Source organism: Heterocephalus glaber, unplaced genomic scaffold, assembly GCF_053883595.1.
Source record: "Heterocephalus glaber isolate CG9 unplaced genomic scaffold, H.glaber_assembly_v1.0 deba00000470, whole genome shotgun sequence".
In the NCBI taxonomy this organism is placed as follows: Eukaryota; Metazoa; Chordata; class Mammalia; order Rodentia; family Bathyergidae; genus Heterocephalus; species Heterocephalus glaber.
The window spans coordinates 3367430-3384542 of record NW_028258145.1 but is presented as its reverse complement, the minus strand read 5'-3'; the positions used below and the strand labels follow the sequence as shown (position 1 = coordinate 3384542).

General features: G+C 39.1%; 1 protein-coding gene across 1 annotated transcript in view; it reads right to left on the bottom strand.

Annotated features, from left to right (window-relative positions):
* Vwa3b (von Willebrand factor A domain containing 3B) overlaps window positions 1–17113 on the bottom strand; it is a 315053-nt gene that overhangs the window by 67315 nt on the left and 230625 nt on the right. Inside the window, 3 exon segments of the mRNA XM_087203240.1 lie at window positions 607–740; window positions 6913–7095; window positions 13481–13579. Coding sequence (XP_087059366.1) covers window positions 607–740; window positions 6913–7095; window positions 13481–13579 — 416 coding nt within the window.

Sequence of the window (17113 nt, the reverse complement as noted above, 5' to 3'; positions counted from 1 at the left end):
AGGTGGAATATCAAAACATTTCTCTGCTTCCTCCAGCTCTCAAAAAAGAACAAAAGACTGTATCTACTTCTCACTCAAATAGTGGACACAGTCAACTGACCAATTCAACTTCTAAGAAACAGCTAGCCATTTTGTCCTGAGATTTTAAATTTGATTAAACAAGAAGAAAAAATAATTGATTTACTAGCCAAAAGTACAGAGAAGATAATTTACATTTAAGTGCAGCTCATTTATTTGATTCTTTGTTTTACTTGTTCAAATTTGCGGAGTTTAGAAAATTTATCTGTGTAAATGTATCCCAAATATTTAAAAATTAATGCTGTGAGTGTGGCAGTGTGTACCTGTAATCCCAGTACTAAGGAGGCTGAGGCAGGAGGATCACCAGCCTGGTTCCAGGCTGGCCTGGGTCACACAGTGAGTTCAAGGCCAATCTAAACTACATAGTGAGACCTTGTCTCAAAAAAAAAAAAAAAGCTGACAATCATGTTATGTGAATATTTTACTGAAAAAAATCTCCCATGGCATTTCAGGAAGGAGGAGCATCCCGGAGACTGAGCAAGGGTCTGAGAAGACCCCAGCCTGAGTCACAGGCATTGGCACACTCACTTGCTGTCACCTTCCTTCTCTCTGTTGTACCACCAGTCCATGATCACACACTCAGAATAAAGGTTTTGCACCTTCTCCAGATCACTGTACCCTTGCTCCATTTCCTGAAGCAAAAGCATTAGATCTCCATTCTGCTGAAATGAAAAGTGAATACATTATGAGGCTGAATGAAAGAATACAAATTTCAAACACTTCCAACAGAAAACCAACTATATTGAAAAAAAAAATCTCAAGAATTTCATGGGACTCATTCCATTTCTAGCCAACTTAATGAACATACAATGCACATACAGTAAGCTGCACACGTATAAACGTTACCACTAGAGAAGCTTAGAAATTCACACTTGTGAAATCATTATGATCAAGGAAACGAACACATTTATAGCCCCTAAGAAGTTCCTTGTACCCCACTGTAAATCATCTTCCTTCCTACAATCTTTTTCCAATTACCAAGGAACTCCTGAGTGTTCTGCCACTACACATTAGTTTCAATTTTTCTAGAATTTTATATAAATGGAATCATATAGTAAATACTTTTTTCTTATATGGCTTCCTTCACTCATATAATTATTTTGAGATTCATTTGTTGTAATGTGAATTAACAGTTCATTCATTTTGTTGCTGAGTAGTATTCTAGTGTACACCACATACTAATATCTATTTACCTGTTCACATCTTGATGGGTAGTTATTTCCAGGCTTGGGGTATTGTAGGTAAAGCTATGAATATTTATGTCCAACCTTTGTTTGGACATCTGCTTCCATTTCTCTTGGGTATGCTAGGGTGGGATGCTTAGACCACATAGATGGTGATACAGAGCTTTCACAGAAACTACCAAACTGTTTTCCAGAATGGTCGTACAGTTTACATTCCCCCCAGTCATGTATGGGAGTTCCACATCCTCCGCATCATGCACTCATTTGGACATTTTAATTTCAGCCATGATAAAACCTGTGTTAACACTATCTAATCATCGTTTAACGTGTATTTCCTAATGACTAATGATGCTAATGATTTAGAACATCTTTTCATGTTCTTATTTGCCATGCATCAAATATCTTTTTTGGCAGTGCATGTTTAAATCTTTTGTCGATATTTTGAGTTTTTCTCATTATTAGGACTTGAGAAATCTATATATTCTGGATACAAGTCTTTTAGTAGGGATAACACAATTTGAGAATATTTTCTCTCAGTCAATAGCTTTTCTATTCAATATCATAGAATTATCTTTTCTTTTTTCCTTCAGTACCAGGGATCAAACTCACAACCTTGCTCTTGCAAGGCAGGCGTGGCACCACTGAGCTAAATCCCCAGCCCCATAGCATTGTCTTTTAAAAGGAAAAAGGTTTTAATAAATTCCAATTTATCGATTTATTTTCCTTAGGATTATACTTTTAATACACTATCTTTAAAAATCTTTGTCTAACAAAAGGGTTTTCATATACTCACCTCTAGAGGAAAAAAAAACATAAGCTTTACATTTAGGTCCACGAACCATCTTAAATTAATTTTTTTTTTTTTTTTCCGGTACCAGGGATCGACCTCCAGTCCTTGCGCTTGCGCAGCAGGCGGCGAAACCACTGAGCTAAATCCCCGGCCTTAATTTTTGAATGTAGTGTAAAGTATAAAGCAAAATTATTTATTTGATTACAAATATCCAGTTGTTCCAACACTATTTGTTGGAAGGGACAGACTAAAAATTCTCAAGTAAATTGCTTTTGTGCTTTTGTTGAAAATTTGTTATCCTGCATGTCAGTCTATTTTTGATTTTTCTAATTCTGTTTTGTTGATCAATGTGTCTTTTCATTAATACCACACCTTCTTGAAGACTGTTGATTTAAGATAAGTCTTGAAATCAGGTAGTGTCAGTCTCCCAACTTTGTCCTTTTTCAAAGTCTTTTTGGCTACTCTAAATCCTTTACATTTCTGTAGATTCTGTTTGTCACTTTTTATTTTTAAAAAGCCAATTGGGATTTTAATGGGGATTGTACTGAGTCAACAGATCAGTTAGGAGAGAGCAAACAACTTAAATTATTGGGGTTTGCCCATGCACAAAATATATGTCTCAGCAATGCTTTATAGTGTTCAGTATAAAGGCCTTTCACATATTCTGACAGATGTATCACTATATGATTCATGCTTTTGACTCTACTGTCAATGATTTTATTTAATTTTTCAATTATTCTTTGCTAATATGTAGAAACAAAATTCATTTTTAATATTTCCCCTTGTAACTTATAATCATGATAAATTCAATGATTAGTTCCACTACTTCTTTGTGTATTCCATTGAATTTCTACATAAGTAATCACGTTGAATAAAAATAAAGACAGTTTCGCTTCATTTTCCCAATTTCGATGCCTTTTCTCCTATTTTTTGTTGTAACTAGAACTTCCATTTTGGTGTTGAACAGGAAAGGGGAGGTCAGACATTCTTGTAATTTTTCTGATATTAGGAGGAAGCATACAACCTTTTACCTTTAAAGTATGGTGTTAGCTATAGGTTTCTATATAGTTGTTAACTATCATATTAATCCCATTCTATTCATACTTTGCTTAAGCTTTTATTAGAAATGTATGTTGGTTTTTAAAATTATAAGTAATTCATTCATTGTACAAATTAATAGATTTATGAGACGTTTTCAATCATGCATGTATCCTACATTGTTTGAATTCACTCTCCCTAATTCCTTCTCTCTTGCCTTCCTCCCCTGTCCTCTTTGCCTTCCACATTCGTCCTTCTTTTTCCAGGTCATCCCCTTGCTCATCTGTAGTTTCTTCCCACGAGAGAAGACATATAATACTTGTCTTTCTGTGTCTAGCTTTGTTGCTTAACATGATGACCTTTCAGTTCCATCCATTTTCCTGAAATGATATGATTTCATTCTTTATAGTTAAGTAATATTCTATTTGTATATGCCATATTTTCTTTATCCATTCATCTATTGATGGGTATCTAGGCTGATTCCATAGCTTAGCAACTGTGAATACTGCCACAGTAAACATGAGTGTGGAGGTATCTCTTTTGTGTGCTGATTTCATTTCCTTCAGTTATTTACCCAGCAGTGGTATAGCTGGATCATATGTTGCAGCTCTATTTCTAGTTTGTTGAGGAAACTTTATACTGTTCTGCATAGTGGATATGCTTTTCTAAAAAGTTTTCTCTGCATTCATTGAAATGATTGTAAATTTTTAAAAATAAGTATGTTAATATAGTAAGGTACATGTTGATTTTCAAATGTTAAAACAGCCTTGCATTTCTGGCATAAATAAATCTAACTTGGTTGCAATATATCAGATTTTTAAAGTATTGCTGACTTTGATTTATTAAATTTTGTTTGGAATGTTTGTATCTATATGCATGAGGGATATTAGCCAACAAATTTCTTTCCTTATAATGTTTTTGTGAAGTGTTGGTGTTGCAGAAATCTCGGAAAGAAATACACAGACACAGAATTTGGATAAAATAATAAAATTTCTTCTCATGAGCAGGCGGGAATGCCAGATACCAGTCTGGTCAGTATCTGCGCCCCCTTTGTTCAGCATTTCCCTTTTTATATCCTTTTTAGCCATTATCTCATCCCTAGTGGTCTTTGATAGGTAAATACAATTCCAGTTCCTATTTTCAAGTCACAGACACAAGATAGGCCACATACATTGTAAATTCACTCTGGCATGATAACTTTGTTAGGTTAATGAAGTTACTGGTTAGAGACAGATAATCCTCACCTTAAACAAGGAGTTACAGGAAAAGCAAATCTTAAAAGAACACATTACTTATTTTGCTTCTACAACTACCTTAATATTCAATCTATTAAGTTATCTAAAACTTTTACGTATCATTGGTATCAGGTTAATGTTAGCCTCATAGAATGAGTTGCACTTAATTTCTTTAATTTCTTTAACAGATGTAGGATTACTTTGGTTTTATGTAAATATAAATGGTCTTTCTTCGAAATATATGCCCAAGAGACCAGCTACTTATTGGCTCATAGAGTGATTAATTTTTTTGTTTTTTGTTTTTAAGGAAACTGTCAACTGCTTTTCAGAGTGCCTGTGCCATTTTCCATTCCCACCAGCAAAGTGTTAGTGATCCAGTTTCTCTTCTTTCTTGTCAGCACTCTGTGTTGTCACAATTTTAAATGTCAGCCCTTCTGATGGCACCTAGTGACACCCCGTAGTGGTTTAGTTTGCACTCTTCCAAGGCTAACAACATTAAACCTTTCTTCATAGCTTATTTGCCATCTGCAGATCCTCTGTAGCTTAGCTACCACCTCTGATCATCTCTGTGAAAAGCTTGCATGTGTTTTGACTATTTCTGATTGGACGCTTTGCTTTTCCAGTTGAGTTCTGAGAGCTCTTCATACATTCTAGATCCTAGAGCTTTGTCTGATATGACATTTTGCAGATACTTTCTTCACTTCTGTAGCTTGTCTTTTCATTCTCTTAACAAAGTCTCTCACAGAGAAAATGCTTTTAATTTTGATGAGGTCCAATATATTATTCCATTTATGAATATTGCTTTCAGCATCAAGACTAAAACTTCTTCACCTAGCCCTAGGTCCTCACAATTTTTTCCCACATTTCTTTCTAGAAGTTTTATAGCTTTATGTTTTGCATTTAAATCCATGATCTATTCTGAGTTACTATTTGCATAAGGTATGAGGTTTGTATTGAGGTTCATCACTTTGCATATGGATGTCCAATTGCCCCAACTGTGTGTTGAAATGTCTATCTTCCTCTACTGAAATTGCTTTTGCTTCTTTGTCAATATCAGATAGGTGTGCTTCATGGTTATATTTTTATAACTGTTCTGTGGGTGTAAGTGTCTACTCCTTCAACCCACAATGTCTTGATTAGTGCAAATATATGAGCCCTTATATCTGGCACAGTGCTTTTCCCTCTCATTATATGTCTGTACTTTCCTGCTTCTTTGTATTCCTGCTAATATTTGATTGAATTCCTGATACTGTCATTTTTACTTTTGGGGGTGGTGGATATTTTTGTTTTCCCATAATTATTTGGGGGTTTATGCTGGATGCCATTAAGTTACTTGGAAAAGGTGTGATCCTTTCATATCTTGTACTTAAACTTTGTCAGGTGGAATTGGAGCAGTGATTGTTTCTCCCACTATTCTGCCTAGTGCTCAAAGGACTGTGAGGTTTCCAGCCTCGTTGATGAAGCAGTCACTACTCCCAGCCTTGAGTGACCTCAGAGTCCTGCTCTCTCTGATCCTTTTGGATAATTTGGTCCCCAGATCCAGGCAGTGTGCCCAGTGCAGGCACTGACCCATTCCCTAGCTTGATCTAGGTTTAAAGTCACTCTTCAGGGAATACAATAAGCGAAAAGAATGCCTCCTCTCTTGAAGGGCATTCTTTTTTATTTCTACAAGTCCATAGAGTTATGATTTTTACAAGTCCATAGGGTTATATTAGCCTTTTTTAAAATTTACCACTTATGCTTAAAAATTTAGACTAAGTTCATTTAATTAGGATAAACTTATAATATCAGTATCTTTACATTTTAAACCCTTTAAATTTAATTTTTATTGTGAAAGAAGCAATGCTTTTGGAAAATTTCAAACTGTGTGGTTGAAAGTGAAAGCAGGTTCACATGGCTCTGATCTCCATGGCATTCCTTTTACATAAATGTTAATAGTTAACTGTATACCTAGATGGGCATTCTTAAAATTCATATCCTCGGGCCAAGATTGGAAGATTGGAGAATAGAATTTTATTGACTTTCCCCCACTAGCTATTAGAATGAACTGCTTTATTGGATGGTCACATGGTTCTATAGTCTGAGAAGTCAAAAGACAACTACAGTATCTAACATTTGAGCTTTTTACAAGTTTCTTGGAAATGTCTATATACAGCAGTGGTTAACAATCTTCAGATACAGAACCCTGGAATCCTTGTATATAATACATATTCTTAAAGTTTGACAAAATATTGATAATTATTGAATTTGAGTGATGGTTATGTTGGGGTCCGTAAACTTTTGAGTATGTTCGAAACTTTTTAAAACAAAAATTTAAATGAAAATAAAATATATTAAGATTCCTGGGCCACTATCCTACAGCTTTACTTAGTACTCCACAGTGAGACTTTGGGGTCCACCCTTTCACATGTGACCCAGCTCAGGGTGATCCTTGAACCATCACATTTGAGGAACACTCATTGTTCCTTTGCTCAACAGGGTTTTCTTCGGTTGCAGTTTTCCCAGCTAAGGTACTGCCTGCCCCTGACCTCCACCTGTAATGCATGAATGAACAAATGAACACTTGCTTAGCCCACTGAGCTCTTACCTGAACAGCCTCTTGAGGAATGGAGGCCTTGCAACCGAAATTGTAAGACTGGAACTTCCCACCAGTCACAGAAGCAAGCTCTCTCAGAAAGTCATTGGCAACCTCATCATTGTAATTGAAGGAGATGGTATAAACAGGAATTTTCTGAAAAGCTTTGACTTGGTCTATCACCATTTCAGGTGGCTGCAATGACAAAGAGGTGGAAAAAGAGAAAGAGAAAGAAAAACAATGAAACATGAAAACCCTTAGTATTTGCCACAGACAGTGAAATTCTGAAATATCAATTCCTTATACAGTGGTGAGCAGCTTTTTAAATGTGTTGATTCACTGTAATAAATAAATCCTGCCAGACAGTGAGAGTACAAACACCAATATGCTATGGCCCTCTGAGAATTCACATTTTAGTGGGGAAAAAGAAGCTATGAGAGGATTTGCTTAACCAAATTGCTCAATGCCCCTAAATTTAGAGTCCAAACACTGTTCAAGTACTGGGGTCAACATCCTTGGACAGAACATCCTGGACATCTGGATTCTGTAGAGTGGAATCCCTGAGTTGTCAACTGGGCTACAGTCATCTTGCTGCATACAGAGCGTGAAGGAAGAGAAGTTTATTAAAAATCCTCCCATTTGTTTGATATTCATTTTAGGCTAATCTCCCAGTTAATCTTCATAACCACCTCATGAGGTTAGTGGCCTAACATCCATTTCTTTCTTCTTCTTTTACTATAAAAGCCCTGATTTTCTTTTCATGGCCCAGTTAATGTGTCCTCTTAAACACACACACACATACACAGCAACAAAAACACATAAACATACTCAAATTTTACCTTCTGAGAGGTTTTAGTAGCTAGGGCTGGTCACATGACCCAGCCAATGAGAGGTAGGCAGAAGTTCCTAATGATGGGTGCCCTTCCTCCAATAAGAAGACTAAAGACTTTCAAAAAGGAAGGAAGCCTAATATCCTTCTCCTTATCCCTCCCTGGAAAATGGACACAATCCTCCAGGAGAGCCACCTTGTGGTGACCAGGAGGATGAAAGTCATGCATAAAGATGGTGGAGCATGAAGATAACAAGAAGACTGTTTTCTTGGAGATGTCCTTGAGCAACTGTATTACCCACACTAGCTACCACTGGACACCCATAGAAACATACTCTTCAGTTTTCAGCCAACATTTGTGTGCACTTCTGCCTTTCCTTCAGTAACATGTACTTCTAACTGATGTAGTAGGTAGAGATTCCATTTAAACATGGGGAAACTGAGTCTCATCCCAGATTAAGTTTCCCAAGGTCACTTAGCTCTTAAGTGGTAGGATTGGAATTCAGACTTCATTTTTTGGTACTTGAAGCAATGCTAGATGATTTGTTCCCTGCTGTGCACCAAAGACCATCTCTTGGCAAGAATTAATTCTCAGAAAACATTACTTGACTTTTAGGAAAGCGGTTTTCCTACCATCTTCCTCCCCACCACCACAGTTCAGCTAGGAGAAACTGTCCTCAATTGTCCTGGTCCCTTTTTGAAGACCCAGCTTGCTAGCTCCTTCAGCCAGCCCCTGGGTGGGGAGTTCTTCTCTACCCTTGCTTCCTGCCCTTTGACCTTTAACCTTTCCACATGTATTTTTGCACAGAGCTCTGGGAAGACAGGATGATGAAGGAGAGGGGACTCTGGACTCACCACTGGCTGGCCTTGGACACATCACACATTCTCTGGGGAGGCTACTAGGTAAATGTTCCCATAGGAACATCCTTGGGCTCATCTCAGCCATCACACACAGCCTCAGTCTCTCTATCTGGCTCCAGGTTTCCCCACCAGCTCCTCTTGCTGCCCATCAGCTGGTTTCCTAACCCAGAACCAACCCAACCCAGCTGAAGGGCTGACTCCCTGGCTCTTGCCAATGGCAAGGACAGAGCAGAGACTTCTGCTGCTGCCTCCCCTCCTTCAATTCAGTTTCCCTTGCTGAATACACATGCAAGGCACAAAGAACTGTGCCTGTGTTCCCTCCTCATGTACTCTCTACAGTCCTTGGGGGTGATGCTTTTATGAGTCTTGTTTCTTACCAAGGACTCATAGCCACTGCTCTTCAACCCTTGGTCTTCACTAGACTAAAGACAGAACTAGATTCTATTAATTTGACAGATGAAGTATCAGCCAGGAACAACTCCTGTGTATAGCTGAGATATGTGGGAAAGGAAAGAAAAGAACATTGATCAGGACCAACTGTGTAGGTGCCAGGAAGCATGGGGAGCATTTCCACCTTCTCATATATTCCATGGTGTTACTGCTGTATCTGTTTGCTTGCTGCCTGCATTCCCAGGATGAGAGCAGCACTCAGCCCACAAAAGGTGCTCAATAAATAGCTGTGGAATGCCTTCCTGGGAACATCAACTCATTTACCCCTCAGAGAAGCCCTCTGAGGTGGGAGGACAAGCTCTAAGCCACAGATTAGAGGACACTTGCAAGACATTCAGGTGGGCAGTGCTGGGGGATGACTTCTAAGATATTGTCCTCACTCTAGACAGCTACAAAGTGTGTGCACACATGAGAGCCTGCTAAGTGTGTCATTGGTCCCACCTGCACCCAGCCCCAGGGAGAGCTGCCACGGCAGGACTTTGCAGTGCCCCTTGTGGTGGCTAGAGAGCTGGGAGAGGGTGCAGATGGCTTTGGATTGCAGAGCAAGCTCTATCTTCCTTTCCCCTGAGGGTTTCACTCTAGCTGGTTTACATCCTCAGAGATGTGAAGAGGGGACTCAGGCTGATGCCAGCCTCTCACCATGCAGCCTGACTGGCCCTGACTCTCCAACCACTCATTCCAGTGCCCCCGGCTGTGCAGTGCGGAGCTCAGGCCCTGTCCAGCTCCTGTACGACAGCAAGGCAGAGTGCCCCTTGGGTACTCCCCACAGAGGCTACCAGCCCTCTGCAGTCCCTAAGCTAAGGTCATGTAGCACAAGTGTACAGCCAGAGCCCCTGCCACCACAGATGTTAATGTGGAGCAGCAAGGATATAGTCCTTGACACTGCCCGGAGGACACCTGCTGGTGCAAGGTGATCACTGTGTGCCTTCCCCATGCCCAGCCCTCTCAGACCCCATTTAGGCACTGTCTAGTAGTTCTTGCTTGGAATGGTGCGAACAGCTCCATCATGTCTGTTTCCCCGACTCCTACCAGGCCAAGTGCTTAACTTTGAAGAAATTCTAAAATGACCCCAGCCAAAGCTGAGCTGGGTTCCTCCCAGCAGAGCCCCACCCCCAGATCCAGCAGGATTCTCCACCGAAGGACACTGTCTAATGCGAATCTGATTATATTTTAATGGAGACTGATATTTATAGAAGCTTAATTCTAAAGACTTGATTAATTTTAAAGACTTGTATCATCTTATCCCACCAGCCTGATCATTTTCATAAGCAAACTGTCAGCTGGTGTCTGTATACAAATTCAGAAGGGCATCTTTGTGTATTCTTCCAAGTAAAAATTCTGCAGCATACTCTGAATAGTAGCTTTGGCCTTACACATCCAGTGCCTTCCAAGTTAGTGGTAATTCAAAATCAAATGGAGATTGAGTGGTATCCTTAATGTTTTCTTCATAGAACATGGATATCTGATATCCATTTGCTTTCTTGAGAGAATCTTAGGGATAATGCATAATAAATAAATGGATGTGTGAAAAGGTAGCTATGAATATAAAAATTCTTGAGAGTTTAAAAATTGTTTTGGGTAATTTGCATATTTCTGACTCTAATTGTTATCCATTTGCTTGACTCTTCTCTACATGGACCACAGGCTCTCTGAGAATCTAGAGAAAGGTACTGGTCTTTAGAAAAATGCATGATTTGGGCTGGGGATTTAGCTCAGTGGTTCCGCCACCTGCCTCACAAGCGCAAGGTCCCGAGTTCAATCCCCAGTTCCAAAAAAAGAAAAAAAGAAAAATGCATGATTTTATTTTGTATATACTCTTGAGGGATTCTGTGATGGCCTTCTGATCGCAAATCCTCACACATTGTTGGTGGGAGTGTCACTTGCTACAACTTCTTGGGGAGTTATTTGGCAGTATCTATCAAAATGTATCCTTTTGCCTGAATCTACTTTACTTACACATATGCAAAATAATATATGTATACAGTTTGTCACAATATTATGTGTAATGAAACAATTGGGAAAAACCTAAATGCCAATCTCTGGCGGACTAGTTAAATAAGTAAATTATGGAATAACCATGTAATGGAACTATAAAAAATAAATTATGAAACAACCATGGAAACTGTATGAAGAAACTCTTTCTGAAGTGATATGAAGCACTCTTCAAGGTATACTGTTTAATAAATAATGGTGCAGAATCATGTGCATGATATACTAAAATTTGTACTTTTTTTTCTTTTTGAGACAGGGTTTTGCTATGTTACCCAGGCTGGCCTACAACTCATAATCCTCCTCCCTCAGCCTCCCAAGTATCTGGGATTAAAGGTATGTACTATCAAACCTAAATCATTTGTACTTTTTCTTTAGAAGAATAACATCAGTTTCCTCCTAGCTGGTAAACAGGAGTCAGAGGAAAAACTTTTTCTTTATGTCCTTTTACATCTTTGGATTTGGACAACGTGAATGTATTGCTATTCAAAAATAAAATTAAACTAATTTTAATATAAAAGTTTTATTAAATCTGTACTACAGATATGACATATTCATTGAGAATGATGTTTCTAAAATATTTCTCAAGACTTGCAAAAATGTACGTGATAGATTAAAAATGTAGAATACAAAATTGAATTATGTGTATTGAAATTTTCCTCTTTTTATGCATAGCTATATTTTCTAAATTGCCTATGGTGTAAACAATTTTAAAAATAAGAGTTTACTGAAAAGAAAATTATGCTCTGTCCCAATGACTCTCAAATTGGAATCTCCACCTTACATCTTTCCCAAACTGATACAGCCCCCTATTTCCAGACATCACAAACATAGCTCCCTCCGCCAGCAATCCAGGCCTGCTTGCTCCTTGAAACCTAAATTTAAATTGGTTGATAACAATCACCATGAACCAGAAACCAGTCATGTTGACTCCTTTTCACCTTGCTCCGCCCTCCTCACCCTGCTCTCCACCCCAAACTGGTCACCACGACCTGAGGATTCTACTTCCAGTGATGGCTACCCTTTGAGAGCGGTGTTTAAGGACCTTTGCAACCTCCCCCAGCTCAGGTCTTGCCCCTCAGCCCTGACATTCTTTCCTCTGCTCCTGCTGTGGCCTCTCTCTGAGCACCCCATGTATCGCCACATCTCTGTCCCTTCTGCCCAGAACACCATTTAGATTCTCTGATCATAATTTCCTACCTTTCTACACACAGCTCAAATGTCCCCTTCCCATGGAACCCTTCCCCTCCTTTCTCCTTCTCTTACAGCAGAATTCATCTCTTTGTTCCTGGATGCAGCATTGGCACCCTGGTCCCTAGATTGTATGGGAGTTAACTGTGAACATCTAACACTGTTCCCTAAGCATAGACTTCCGCCCTGCAGGGATGAGCTATTATTCATCCGTGCAGCCTCAAGTCTTGCCCCCACAGGGAACACAAGAGATGTACAACAAACTGCTTCTGAACGGAAAATATAATGAAGTTGATAGGAAAGCTATTCAAAATGAAATTTCACTTTATGTACTACTATACTTCTCTGCCATAAATCTAATGCTGTGGTAAAATCCATTTGCATTATTATTTAATCCTTGAACCATCTGAAGCAGGATATTTTAGAATATTTGTCCAGCCATCTGTATATATCAACATCTTACAAGGAAAGATTCAAGTTGATACTAACTCACTTTTGAGGTTAATTTACATTGTGCTGGCCTGAAAAATCCTTGTATTTCTTTCACGCCTGGAGCACAAGTCTTTCATTCACAAAGCTCAAAAGAAGCTGTACAGATTCTCTAAAACCTTTCAAATATTTCCCAGTCAGGCTAAACAAAACAAAGAACATTTCCCTACAAAGGCATGTTTTTGTTTAAATGAGCAATAAGCTAAAATTAGAGATCAAACCAAAGACATTGTTCAGTGACATGTTTAGATTCTGAGTCCTTTCAAAGGAAAGAAATCTAAAACAATCTCCTCATTGAGTTTATAGTAAAGCACACACCAGTCTTCAATGGAAGGCAGATGTCTCTTGGGCATGGTCTCCAGGCCTACTCCTGTCACATTCACTGTCACACAAATACTCCCTGGAGTTTTGGTAGACAAAGGAATTTCTCAGTGTTTTTTCTCATCTTTGTTCTGTATTTCCTAACCTGAGGAATGATCTCTCAGCCTTTTTCCCCCCTGGAATGAGGAGAGTGAGGATTGAATCCAATGACTTTGCACTGAGCTACAACCATGGTCCTTTCTTATTTTGAGACCCAGCTTACACAGTCACTAAGTTGCCCAGATAGGGCTCTAGTTCGCGATCCTCCTGCCTCAGCCTCTGCGAGTGCTAGGATTACATATGTGTATCACCACATCTGGCTCAAGTGCTTTTTGATGGCAGTTGTAAAGGGTCAGCACTCACTTTCAGAGGACTGGTGAGCCCCTCTTTCCCAATTTTGATGATCAGTACCTGATCAGGTCTCCCATCAGTCAGAAGGTAGATAACCTGCGTTTCATGATCAGCAAAAGCAATCTGCAGGGCCTGCAGGGTGTTTGTAGAGCTTCCAACCTGTGGCAAAAAAGAAATATGCAAAGATTTCACCAAGTAGTATGTATCTCCTGCTTTTAAAAAAGGAGGAAAAGGACTTGTGAAATAAAAGAAAAACTAAAATTATATTGAGATAATGATTTAACCCCAGTGATTCAAAAAAATGAAATCCCTGGGTGTGTTATCGATGACTCTGTTTGGGCAGTCCAAGGACTGTTGTTCATAGTCCAGGACTATGAATTTCCTGTCTGGATGACAGAGGTCTAGATTTTATCTGTGTGTGTCTTACTCAGTTACTGCTCATCCAGCTTTTAACAGAGCGTAAATAGGCAGTCTGAATCTACTCTGGTGGAGAGTGTGTCTATTTCAAACCAGGATTTATTTAGGACACCGGACATTCTGCAAACACAAGTGTGATAGTGTTAGCAATCTAACAGCAGACCTATGGGCATATTTAACATAACCTAAACCCATACAAGTTCTGGTGAAATATATACTTCAAGTACATGGACTCATCCATTAGGTCTTTTATGGATGTATGGTGGGAAGTGAGAGACTCTAAATGTCCTACTTTACATATGATGAGAATAAATACACACTCCATATCTGTGGGTTCCATGTTTGTAGATTAAGCAAACCCTGGGTTGAAAATATTCAGGGAAAAATCACATCTGCACTGGCACATACATACTTTTTTCCTTGTTATTATTCCCTAAACAAATATAGTATAGCCATCATTTACATAGCATTTGCATTGTACTAGTATTGTGAGTTGTCTAGATGTGGGCCACCTGGGTTATACACAAACACTACTCAAATTTGTCTAAGAGGCTCTGCATCTGCAGAGTGAGGGATCAGCAGGGAGTCCTGGATCCAATCAGTCGCCATGGATACTGAGGGAAACTATACCAGTCAAAATCAGAATCAATCAAGGGGAATAAGTTATGGCTCATTCCTCTCCTACACAATACATTAATCATATCACCATCCATAGCTCTTCATGTAAAAAAAGAGCAGGTATCAATATACACATACACACTCTGTGTCAAGGGAAAATAATGATAGATTTTTAGCAAACTCTCCAATCATACTAAACAATTATAAATTGAAAATCTCTTGACGGCTTTATCAATACAGAAGAAGATTTTCAGATAGATGTAAATTCATTGGAATACACTTTCCTTAATATGCAAAAGCAATCCTTACCATGACTCTAACAGTCAGATCTACAGGACTTTGAGATTTCCAAAAACCCCTTTAAGCCTTTGCACTCAGATCTGGTGTCTCAGTCCAGCTTCAGTTGTAAGAAAGAAAAACCAGCAGTGGCTGACTTAAGAAGAAAGAAATTTATGAAAGGGTCCTTGGCATGGCTCACAGTATTATTGAGCTGCAGGAGAATCTGAGTTGGGACTTCACACCAGAAGGGATATCCCCAGTCCTGCTTCAGATCTGCCTGATGGAAGTCTCACTACAGCTCTGCTGCTGAGCACCAGATACTGTGCTTGCCTCACTGACATCAGGAGTATCAGACATGAGATGGCCAGCACCCCACTGCCTCTGGCATTCAGGATCCACATCAGTCTCTACCACCCACCACTGCCATGGTTCTCCCTGTAGGCCCATCACCTGGAGTAACTCTCACTTCAAACCCCAGGAAGTTAATCTGATCATTGGTGCTTGCATCATGTGACTCACACCTTCACTCAACTTCCATAGAGTGAACAGATTGTGCCTCCCATACCAGGAATCAGCATAAGAAGGGAGAGTGATGATCAGCACATGCCCAAGCCCTACCTAAGATATCTCATCTCCAAAGACTTCCCATACCCGATGGATGCCTTCTCCATTAACAGCCTTTCTTCATGGACCTTTCTTCATGGTGTAGCTCAGTGGTAGAGAACTTGCCTAGCATGCTTAAGGTCCTGGGTTCCATCCTTAGTACCATGAAAAAAAGTTTCTCAGACCTAGACACGCGTAGGGAATTCTGTGCCCTGACTTACCCAGTTGCTCTCACCTAGGCCTCCTTCATGTGTCTTTACTCCCTTTCATTTCAGGTATTTTGTAAGCACCTATGTCCCATGTACCAGGCATTTTTCTAGGTCTGTAATATAATTTACAAAACCAGGCCAAACTTTGGGTTTTTAATAGGGATTCACAGGACAGTACTAGAAGCCTGTACAACCACTGCCAGCACTGTCAAAAGCTGTCGCAGATCATGCCTGGCATAGGGCATATCTTGCTCTAGCTAAGTGGGTAAAGAGTCTCAGTGAAGATGGCTGGGAAGACTAGGAAGGATGAGTAGCATGGGTAGATAGACATAGAGAGGATGGCAGGTGTTGTTCACAATTTAGCCAGTAATTCTATACTTAAAGCTCCAAGTATTTCCTTTTCCTGCATTTTCATTCTGCAGCAAAAGGAGACACAGCCTCTGTGTGTCAGTCCCTGTGTCTCCAGAAGGTCACAGACAGCCTCCCACCCTGCAGACAGCACAGGTGGAATTTTGTGGGGCCCCAGCAGCATAAGACATCTCAGAAAACTAACCTGTCACAAGAATGAAAGCCACAATTGTGAATCTATACACAGCGACTGCCTGTTTAATGACAAGATTCAAATGGGATTAGTCTCCTAATATAACAATTAAAATGTCAAAGGTACAATAAAAAAAGTCACTCATCATACCAAGGACCAGAAATAACACTTTTGGATGAGAAATTAAATCAACTAATGCCAATAACAGAAGAGCCTCAGAAATCTCTGGGAGAATAAAGATTCAGGCCATGAGAGTTTTAGAAAAGAGAGGGTAAAGAATGAGGAACTTGAAAAGAATTCAAAAAGTGTTAGTTTAAAAATCCCCAACTTTGGTGAAAGATACAAAAACTACCATTCACAAGAAGCTGAGTAAATAGGATAAACCAAAGAAATCCATACCAAAACACATTGTATTTAAATTTCTGAAAACTGAAGGCCAAGACAAATCCTAAAAATGGGCAAAGAGAAATAACATTATGGTACCTATAAAAGAACACCAACTCAGATGACAGAAGTTTCTCATCTGAAACTACAGAGACAAGAAGGGAGTGGCATGACATGTTTCAAGTTCTGAAAGAAATGAAAAGCCAGCCAGCAATCACATATCTGGTGAAAATATCCTCACCAGATATAGGAGGGTCAAAGAAGGAAAACTATGAGAAATTATTATTAGGAAACCTATCTTTAAACAATGGTTAATGGAAGCTCTACAAATAGAAAACAAGAATAAAAGAAAGACTGGACTTCCAGAAAGGAATCAAGAATAATGGAATGGGTAAATGTGGAAGAAGCACAGTAGATAATCCTTAACTTTATGAGTTTCTTACATCATGTTTTATGATTGAAGCAAAAGTGTAACATCATCTAAAATAGTATAATGTATATGAGGGAAATACTTTAAACAGTGAGAGTAAAGGAATCTAAATAGAAGGTCTGTACATCAAATTGAGGAAAAAAACATCAATATCAGTACACTGTGATAAGTTAGTCCTTTTTGTAAGTGTCTTAATGAGATGTGCTAAAAAA